This window comes from Cyprinodon variegatus, unplaced genomic scaffold (genome assembly GCF_000732505.1).
Source record: "Cyprinodon variegatus isolate N-32 unplaced genomic scaffold, C_variegatus-1.0 Scaffold376, whole genome shotgun sequence".
NCBI lineage: Eukaryota > Metazoa > Chordata > Actinopteri > Cyprinodontiformes > Cyprinodontidae > Cyprinodon > Cyprinodon variegatus.
Genome location: NW_015150829.1, coordinates 582521 through 593042, shown reverse-complemented (window position 1 = coordinate 593042; position 10522 = coordinate 582521). Strand labels below are relative to the sequence as shown.

Below are 10522 nucleotides of genomic sequence, written 5' to 3'. Positions count from 1 at the left end.
TTTTTTTGAGGGGGGGTGGGGGCTTAGCTTCACAAATAACTTCCTTTTTAAATCCCTTTTTACTTCCTCTACATGTCAAGGGCGGGGCTTGCTCTGACGGATGGACTGTAGACACGTTTCTATTGGTCAGCTTGGACAGGAAGTTACTACCGCGTCACTTTGCCCTTTATGAGCAACAGTGATCTGAGTCAATTAGAAGTTATTTTTGTAGATTTTTCTTTAAAGTTTCACTTTTGAAATGTTTTCTGCTTTCAAAAATATTGGAAAAATCATTACTGTTTATACGCCAATAATTTTACATTTCAGTTTGAAAAACTCACACGGAGAGAAAAGACAATTAGAAGAAATTTATTGATACAATTACTTGGTGTGTGGCGCTCAGACCTCAGCAGGAAACATAGCACTTAATTTTGATAGATATGCATGAACAGGAGCAAAGAACAGGGCTGTTTCCTCCAGGCCTGAAACTGGTGGAGTGGAGATAGATGGAGTTGGTAAGTCTGTAGACTGCTGGTTAGAGAGACGGTCTGCTAAGCTTTATGGGGAGATCCAGTGGACAGTGAGAGCTGATACTAGAGCTTCACTCAGGGACCTGGAAGATGGAAGTCCAGCTTGGATAACACAGGTTGAGAGAACCTGTCCATGATGAGCAAGCATGAAGCGACAGTGGAGAGGAAAAACTCCCCTTTGGGAAGAAACCTCTGGCAAAACCAGGCTCAACATGGTTAAGATGAGACAGGGAACACAGTAAGAGTCCAGGAGGAATGACGCTCTGATGAAGCTTTAGCTACGATGCTGGAGGTGGGTTGAAACGGGGTCATCTGAATGAAGTCACAGCGCATCCACCGCCTGCGCACAGGAGCAGACGAGTTGCGGATCAGAGGAACTTTGGATGCTGATTGGCTTTCATGGAGGCGTGGTTCAAAGCTGATTGGCTGTGTCGCAGGTGGATGAAGGCGAGTAATCAGTTTATTCAGTTGAACTTCCACCTAGACTACATTAAACAGAGATTTTTAAACTTTATTTGTTAAAAACACAAAAAATAAAGTCTTTTTTATGGAAAACCATTTAGATTGAGTCGGTTATGAAAACTATAACATTTATTGCCATATCAAACCAGGAATGCATTGCATTCATGCAGTGGTTGGGAACTAAAACAGAAATGGGGACAGAGGAGGTGTTGCCCATGGCGACAGTCGGCATAGAACCGCCACTGTTTGTAAACAGAAAATGAAAAAGCAAACTTTAGATGTTTCTATTTTTTTTACTTTGATTTTAGTCTAAAAACTAGAAAATAAGATGACTTAACGTCTGCATGCATCGATTCCATGTTTCCAATGACAACATCTTATTAGAGGAAGCTGTTTGGATCCAGCTGTGGTTTTCTGTTTATATGCAGGTAAGCTGCAGTGCTTTGGGGAAGATAAAGGAGCAGAAACACAGAAGATCATTTAAAATGGGAACCTAGAAATGAAAACATTTAGTTTCCTTATTTCTTTTGGATAAACGGAGTAAAAAGCTGCTGCGTTTCCTGCAGCAGCTGCCAGCCTCTGAAGGACGGAGCAGAGGCAGCTCTGAGCTCAGGCTTGGATCAGGAGGGGGCGGAGAGAGACAGAGAGGGAGAGAGAGAGAAGGAGGGAGGCAGAGGGGAAGGAGAGAGAGCTGTGACAGCGCTCATCAGCCTCTGAACAACCAGGACAGCTCGCATCCCAGCGTTTGCTGTCATTCGCAGACGGAGTTTACAGCCTTTGCGCCGCTTTTTTCTTTCGATCCTTTTCCCGCTGCAGCCTCCTCCCGCCCTCTCCCGGTGCTGCCCAGCCCCAGCCAGCCGAAAATGGTTTCTATAATTTCAGACCTGGACCCTCTGAAAAGCTGGAACGTGTTAAGGTAAGCGGCCGGCCCGTCTCTCCGAACCACAGCCTCCTCCTCCGGGCTGTGAGCGCGGCGCTGCAGGGTGGGACGCGGGGCGCAGGCTGCGGACCGCGGTGCGTAATTACGCACGGTCCGCTCTCCTTCCTCCATCTCATTCACCTCCATCATTCCCAAACTTCTCCCATTCCAGCCTAGAAGTGGGAACAGCGCTCGTTCCCTCCCACTCCCCTCACCCCACCCCCCCACCCCACGCTGATATCATCCCTCCAAATGTTTGAGCTGCCAGAAAAGTCCGCCCCCCCCCTCCAGGAATTTTATCCTGAAACATTTGGCCACGGCTGATTGCCCGCCGCAGCGCGCCGTTAGAGAACATCGGAACATGTTCTGCAGCGTTTGGTTGTGGAATCATGCAGGGGGAAAGCCTGAGGTCAAAGGTCAAGCGTGTGTCAAACAGCTATTAAACCCGCAGATCACTGAAAGCTGCCGCCATCATTAAACCTCAGCTTATGAATTTCACATTTCATCCGTTTCATAAATAAATCATTTCTCTCTGGACTGTCACAAATTCATCTGAATACTTCCTCTCTTTTATCTCCCCCCCTTCAACCCCCATCATCATCCTCAAACATAGGAAATGAGGAAGGGGGATCAGTGATGCGCTGATGACCATTCAGGCTGAGAAATAGGACGGACAGCTACCCCATAAATAAACTCCTCGCTCCATTTACCTAACGGGGACAGGTCTCCTGGCTCCTTCTAACCCACATAATCACTAATTAATAATCAGAAGCTGGCCTCTGGGCGGCTGTGTTTGCTCCACAGGTGGAAAGGTCAGCGCCGAGCTGAAGGGATGAATCCAAATTTGATGTGGAAGGAAGGAAGCAGGAGTATTTACCTCCTCGCTTCATTATTAAACCTTCCTCTCGGATTAGACGCAGGAGCGGCTGTCCCTGTCCAACCATGGGGCGTTTTAATAAAGAGCAGCACTCGCCGGATTGTCACGCTCAGCAACACCTGAGAGATGTCTCTTTAATGAGGCTTGCCTCCTTTACTCTTAGCTGGTTGTTTTTTTTCAGGACAAACCCTGTTTCTCCAAAAGTTGAATCAGCTTTGCAGCAGAAATGAAACTGTGAGAGGAGGCAGAAATGATCCCAAACAGGCGATTACTGCAGCTCTCTGGAATCTGACTGCAATGCAATCTGGAGTTAATGTGACAAATATGTGCGCGTGCACGAGCCGGAGCATCAGAGAGGCGTTTTCTCTGCTGCCTGCCTCCCGTCGGCTGCAGGGGAGTAAATAGGAACGCCGCCGTGCACGCCACCAGCAGCGCCGTTCTCCTACCCCCCCGCACACACACGCAGGAGGCCGGAGTTTCTCTTTTATTAGAAATTCTCTGGAAATCAGACAAACCTTTGGCTCCAATTAGTCTGAAACATCCACCCTCTCCGTCCTGCAGCTCCAGTCCACCGAAACAGGACAGTGCAAAGGAACTGGGGGCCTGACCTTTGACCCCTCTGTGTTGGTTTTAATTAATCCACTTAAAGGGTTTGTCTGCCTGCATCATGTGTCGCTTTATATCCCAGCGGACTGAAGGAGAGGTGCAAATCCATCTGCCTAATTAGGACGAGCTGCGTCTGAATCTTTAAATCCCCTCTGATGGTCTGAGTGTGTGGCTCTGTTTTAGCTTCAGAGTAGCACCCAGAGGATAAATTAGTCAAAAAGCCTTTTTTTTTCCCTTCATGTTTAGTTTTATGTTGGGAAAATTAAATGTAGCCTCGGATCCAAACCGACAAACGTTTTGGAAACTTGCTGCTCGGTTATTTTTATCTCGGTCCAATGAGACGAGGACAGCATGACGCATGATGGAGGGCGCTGATGGGGTCGCGTGATGAGCTATTTCAGGGGGTTTCGTTGCGTTTGTTTAGGCCCCTCTTCATCCGGTTGATGCTGGAACTGGTCCAGTAACTGGTTTTGCTCTGATCCCGTCCAGGACTCCTCAGCCTTTGATCCATCACAGGGCGGATGGGACTGGGCCACCTCTCTGGAATCACAGATAATCACTGATCTGAGGCTGGATGGTGGGAAAGCAGCCGGACACGAGGTCCCAGAGGAGAAGGGAGAAAGTTTGGAGAAAACCTGAGAGTTAGTTTGCAAAAAAAAAAATAGTGTTTAGAGGCAAACTAGCATTTATTCTACAGAGTAAAAATCTCTGCAAACCTTCAGCTTCCCGGAGGCTCTCTTCATTCGCTCTGATTTGTTTGAAGTGTAAATAGTAGAAATGATCCGGAGTAATGTTGCAGCCATATTCCAGCCGCCTTGCTCTCTCATTCCCAGTCCGCTGCAGAGCTGCGTTCACAGGCTGTGTCTCTTCTCTTCTCGGACTCTTTGTTCTGTGTCCGCTGCCTCTTCTAGCCTTCGTCTGGTTTGATTCGCTCCTAAAGTCAGATTGGCCTCCGCAGGCTTCCAGATCACAGCCCCCCCTCTCCCCTCCAAACACACACACACAGATAGAGGACTTTTTCTCTCTAAAGCTATTTTTGACTAAAACAAGTGTTGCTGTCTGTCGCAGCAGATGAAGAAGCTGCTTTTTTTTATTTCTTTCTTTCCTTTTTCTCTGTCAGGAGCTGCAGGATTTCTTAGGTGTTTGTGTGCGCGGGTCTTAGTCATGTTCTGAGGACAGTGAATGTTTTAATTCAGGCCTAAACTGTGTTTAACGGCCAGCTTAAAGTTAAAAAGTTAATAATTAAATATAGGTTTATAAAGTAACAAATATAAGTGTCAGTGTCAGTATTAATGCCTCTAAGGTTATGTTGTACCGAAAAAAACAAACAGTTTCTTTCACTCTCCTTCTTCTTATAGAGGAAATTTTGTTATTTTTCTTTATATATTCGGGCAAGTTTGCGTTTCTTGTTATTACTTTGATCAATTTTTGCCATCAAAACATCCATAATTGTTAAATGTTACGCTGCAAAAAATTGACATCTAAATAAGTATTTTTTTCTTAAAATAATTGCATATTTTCTTCAATTGAGGAGGTAAAAGAGACACTTTGCCAATGGAACAAGACAATTTACATTTAAAATGAGAAAAAACAATTGCATTTTATCTAATTATCTTATTATAAGAGTAAAACCAATCATTCCATTGGCAAATTATCTTATTTATATACTTAATTTAAGAACTTTTTTACTTATTTCGAGATTGTTTTTTGCAGTGTTCAAAGGTAATAAGGTCTTTTCCTGGATTCCAATAATACTATTGTCTTGAAATTTTAAAATATTTCATTGAGTGCCATATAAAAACATTTATTCTATTAATCTTGCTGTTTTATTTCTAATTTCTTTTATTTTTTAATGATTTCTTTCGATTAATTTATAGACGCTCAAACTTTTTTATGTCTTATTGCATTTAAATCTCAACATTTATTATTTCATTGATTCGATTCCTTTAATTTGTCTTTTTTTTACCTGTTTCTAAAAAATCGCCAGCAGTGTTTTTCTTCCATCCCCAGATAATCAGCCCCCCCCTCCATGTTACTAATTTAATATTCAAACATGTAAATTTTTTTTATTTCTCTATATTTGTTTTTCATTCGTCTATTTTTGCGCATTCATTATTTACTGCGGCTCGTTGTTGTTGTTTTTTTGCCCCCCTTCCTGTTTTCAATGACGTCACAAACATAGAGGGCGGGGCCAACAAACACCCATGTTTGTTTTCTGAACTGTGATTATTTATTTATTTGATTTCTGCTGCATAAAGCCCCCCCCCCTCCATTATTTTCCTCCACATTATTTTAATTTCAGGGTTGTTTTTTTTCCATCTCTCTTGTCTCCTCCTTCCTTCCTGGATCTTCCACCCGAGGTTCGGCAGACGTGCGCGCTCACACTCCAAACGGCGCCGGTCCAAAGTGACAAATCTGTTTAATAATGCACCGCCTGGAGCGTGGCGCTCCCCACAACCCCCCCTCGCTCTCCTCACTCTCTGCTGTACACGTAAACACACACGCGTTCACTCTAATCACTCCCTCCGGCTGTGTTTTAGTGCTTTACTTCGTTATAGTCTGATTCTCAAAGGAACTGCACGAAGCGGCTCTGAACCTCTGAGTGTTTCCCCCAGCGACAAACCAACCCTCTTTATGTCGTTCGGCTTAACAGACAGAAGTGCAGATTTCTTCCTGCTAGGATGGTTGGATTCCTCCTTCCCTGTCCTTTTATTTCATTTGTTGCATTTCGCTGCAATCGTCTTTAGGTAAATTTGACATAAAGGTAGGGGGTAAGCTAAATAAAGAGTCCGTTTCTGGGCGAGAAAATGGGAGTTATGAGAGGATGGAGAAGAAAGCAGGAGCCTGGCCTTCTGCCTGCTGAAAATCAGGGAAAAAAGAGGAATAATCTCTTTGTGTGTCTGAGTGATGGATGCTGGAAGTGAAGCCAAAAGCAAGAAAGGAAAGAGGCGGGATGCTGGAGTGAGTTTTTCTTGTCTCTCCCGGGTCACGCCAATAGGTCAGAGTAAAGCTGCGCTGCACCAGTGGCTAATGTGCAGAAAATCCTTTTCGTTTCCGTCTACATCTACTTTCTTCCTTTAAGGTTGTTTTTTTTTCTGTTTTCCATTTGGTGGAATGTATAAATCTGTTTAAATGTGTCAGAATGAAGACGGTTCCTGACAAGTCTGAGGTGTTAAGGATGCGTCTTGGTTCCCTCTTCCCCGCTTTTCAATAAAACGTTTTTTAAATGAGGCTCGCTGTGAAAAAAAAGGGTCAGATTTGAAAGCTGCAAAATAAACGACCGTCAGCAGCTTCATTCCAGCAAATATCCGCTTTCACACTGCAGAGAGGGGAAACCCGGAGAGGATGAGAAGGAGAGCTAATGAATTATGGGTGGCCTGTGAGCGGGGAGAGATAGGTCCATGCTCCGGCGCTCCTTTCCTCCCTCTTCGCTCTCTGGGTGACGGAAGTGTCACGCTGAGAGTGTTGCCATGCAGACTGCGGCCTGGGAGTGTTGCAAAAGAGAGGAAACAAAAGGAGCGAATTAAAAACGGAGCGAGAAAACGTATGAAGAAAGCAGACTGGACTGTTTTCGACGTTTGAAGTAACGGCTGAGCAGAAGGAGGCAGGAAGTAAAGCTGATTGACTCCAGAGGGCAGGAGGGTCCCTTCAAGAGAAGGCCAGAATTGGCCCCATGGTGTTAGTGATGGAGGGGCTGCAGGTAGAAATGTCCTCATGTTTGATTCCGGCAGCTGGAACGTGACTTCAGCTGGATGTAGTATCTATGTTTTAGTGCACTCCATTAAGCAGATGCACACGCTGTTGAAAATGGAACAACGCTGCAGGGTGGGGTCCCTCTAGCTGGGATATTTGTGTGATGCAATAATCAGATTCTCTCCAGACCCAGTTGTTTGTGCAGAGGAAAGCCCCTTTAACCAGCCCCTACTGAGCCAGACTCATTCTAAACAGCCTTTTCTTCCTGACGTTCTGCTGCGCATTCTGATCGTTTTTATCCTTAAATCACCATCTTCTATCTGCGGACCATAATCCTGCTGATTGGTCAGCTCTCCTCTAAATACCTAAATTCTGAACTTGGTGAAACGGAATCAGGTTCTTTGAAAAAATGAACCTCTGGGTCCGGACAGTAAAACCAAACCTGCGTTCTTGGTCCCAGCCAGCAGGGGGCGACACAGAAATGAACAAAACTTACTTTTAAGTATTTCAGCACAAAAATACTTTACAAATTAGTCATAATCTTTGGTAAACAATAAATAGAACAGTTTAGAGTAAGGTTCGAACGATTTTAGTTCAAAACGAGTCCCTTTGAGCTATGGTGACAAAAATGACGTTAAACCAGAGATCAGACTTTTAGTGGCCGATCAGACTATATTTGATAATCAGACAACTAAGTCTAAGAACAGTTGACGCTAAAATTAAATTTGTTGAAGAGTTTAACCGAAACGCACCAGACTTTCCAATTTAAGAAAAGTAAAAAAATGTTTTTAGTGTTTTAAAACTTTCTGATCACAAGTTCAAAAATGATCTGCAGCCTCTGACCTAACCTGGCAGAAGCCAGATTAATCTGGAATGGCTGCCGTTCAGCCTGTCCGTGGAAAGGAGGGACGTTTAGCCAAGTTTGTTGTAGTTTAGCCATGTTTTGATTGGCCCCAACAAGGCCCTTCTGACTGTCGTCATTCCTTCATGTCCCGCCCCCAAAAAACCCTGCTAGTGTTTCATTGGTCCGACTCGCTGGATGTTACGAGACGGACGTATTAGCGGGAGTCTTTCAAGATGGATTTGTTGTGAGACTGAAAACTCAGATCTCTGTGGGATCAACATACCCCGTCACACCAGCATACCCATAGCGCAAGATGTCAGATTTGGGTTTATCCCTTTAGTTTTATACAAAAAATCAATTTTACACGCCTGCTGAGGTAGTTTAAAGTGTATTTTTTTGTACAAAACTAAAGCGATAAACTGGTATTGACTATGGGTATGCGGGTCCTACCGGGTATGTTCACCTGACAGAACACCAGTAATTTTCACTCCGACTTCACTGTAATTTTTATGATGTAAATGGAGGACGAATATTGTTATTGTTATTGACCTACAGGATCAGCCTAAAGGTTGTTTTTCTGAGAGTCAGAACCTGAAACACCCTGGAGAAAAAATTATGTTCTTATTTACAGAAGTCTAGTATATAGATTATCCCCTTAAGCCCTGCAAATTATATTATCTATTTATAGAAATGGCCAAAATACAGTCACATGGTGTTTCATCCACACACCTTTCAAATGGGGCTTTTACATTTCTAAAACATGGTTCAAAATGATTTTTTCACAAGTACTTTTTGTTTTATAGCTGTGTAAACAAATAAAATGATATTTAAAATTCCACTTGAACATGTGACACTGCTGGAGTAATGCAACAGAAGGTATTCATTTTTTAGCCCCGCCCCCTACATCACTGTAAACTAGAGCCTCAGACCTTTCCAAGGAGGGGTAGGAGGTAATTGTGCGATCATTTCAGGTGATATAACTGGCATAAGCTTTCTCTGTTATTCTTATTTTCTATTAACCAGTTTGGTTAATATTATTGTGTGTTCAATGCTACATTTGAATGAAACAAGGGCTAAATCTTAAGAGCAAAGGCTTTGTCTTATGCAGAAGGTCTCCAATAATGTAAATCAGCACATTTGTTTGGCCAGATTCCCTTTTAATAGTGGAAAAATACATTTCTTACATAATTTGGCCACTTTTGGCACTGTACCAAAATCACATTTCCGCCGAGCTCACTGCCAACTAAAACCTTTGTGGAACAAACATGCTTCAACTTATTCAGTCAAAATTTGCTTGAGTTATAGTCAAGATGTGGATCTATGAAGTCCACAGTTTCAAATGGTGTTTTGCATTGTTTATTTTGGGAAAAAAATTGCCATTTTTTCTTTGTTTAATTACCTATAAATCCGACATGGTGACATTTAAAATAGTGGTTCCACCTGAAAAACATTCCTCAAAGCCTTTTTGTCACACAAACACAAACATTTGTATTTCCCATTTATAGTTTGGGAGCTGCTCTTGCTTTAATTCTCATTTGTAATATCAGGCGGATTTTGCTCCTAAGACCCTCAGGGCTTATATTTGATTAATATTTTTACAGTTAATAGAACCTGTTGCAGACCAGATGATTTTATCATCCTTACGAAGCCCATAATTGAACTGGATGTACTTTCTTTTCACCATGATTGTAGCTCTTTGCATGTTTCTGGTTATTTTTTAAACATGAGCTAAAGGCTCAGCGAAGGCGCCTCTTGACCTTCAGCAGGGGGACGTTCCCTCAAAGCTGACATCCATTACATATTAGTAAAGTCATCTGTCAGTAATGATTTCAAGCCCTTATGTGGTGTGAACCTAGCAGTTCTATAGAACCTGTCTGTCCCTAAAAAGGCCTGCCACCTTTTTATACTTGGAACATCGTTTCTAGAAAGTCTTGATGAAAAGGAAAGCAGCGCTGCCTGGAAACATGCAGGATTCAAAGTGTTTAGTCATGGCTCCACTTTCATTTTTACATAATGCGACCCGCTGCTCCTCGCGCTCCAGCTCCGTACATTTCAACCTTTCACAATTTCCTGTTGGATTTCCAAGAAACTCACAATCATCAGAGCTTATAGACCCAAAAAAGGAAGTAAAACCGGCTCCTCCTTTCTGTTGGAGCTTGAAGTCGTTACATTTCTCTGCTTTTTTTTTATCATCTGAGGCTCCTTTATGTTTTCATTCTGCACAGCTTTGGCTGCAGCTAGCTTATCTTGTATAGAAGTGGTTGGCAGTGCTGTTAAAAACCTGAAATGACTCAAGCAGAACATGTGATTGTTACAATGCATCAGACAAACAGCCATGTTTTTACCGTTGCTTATCTTTGCTTCACTTGGATTCAACTGTTTGGTGCCCAAACCACAATGAAGGTTCTTCTAAACAGAGCTTCACTGCTTTAGTGCATGGGAGAAGGAAGGAAAAAAGGTTCCCCTCGGAGAGCAGATGTTTCCAAGGATCCATGAACAAAAATCCCAACTTCAAAGCAACCTCTGTGGTTTCCTAAGCTTTTCAAACCAGAACTAGTTTGTTTAAAGGTTTAGCTAATCCTGTCAATAGCAAGACAGAAAAACTGTCAGAT

The 10522-nt window shown here is 43.1% G+C and overlaps 1 protein-coding gene across 27 annotated transcripts in view; it reads left to right on the top strand.

Moving 5' to 3' along the window:
- The first annotated feature begins 1068 nt into the window (after positions 1 to 1068).
- LOC107092344 (CUGBP Elav-like family member 2) overlaps positions 1069 to 10522 on the top strand; it is a 312350-nt gene continuing 302896 nt past the window's right edge. For 12 of the 27 annotated variants that reach the window (XM_015386752.1, XM_015386762.1, XM_015386771.1 and 9 more), the window contains exon 1: positions 1069 to 1887. In XM_015386752.1, coding sequence (XP_015242238.1) covers positions 1835 to 1887 — 53 coding nt within the window. In that variant the 5' untranslated portion in view covers positions 1069 to 1834. The remainder of the gene's footprint in view (positions 1888 to 10522) is intronic. The other 15 variants (XM_015386777.1, XM_015386779.1, XM_015386776.1 and 12 more) reach the window with 4 other exon arrangements.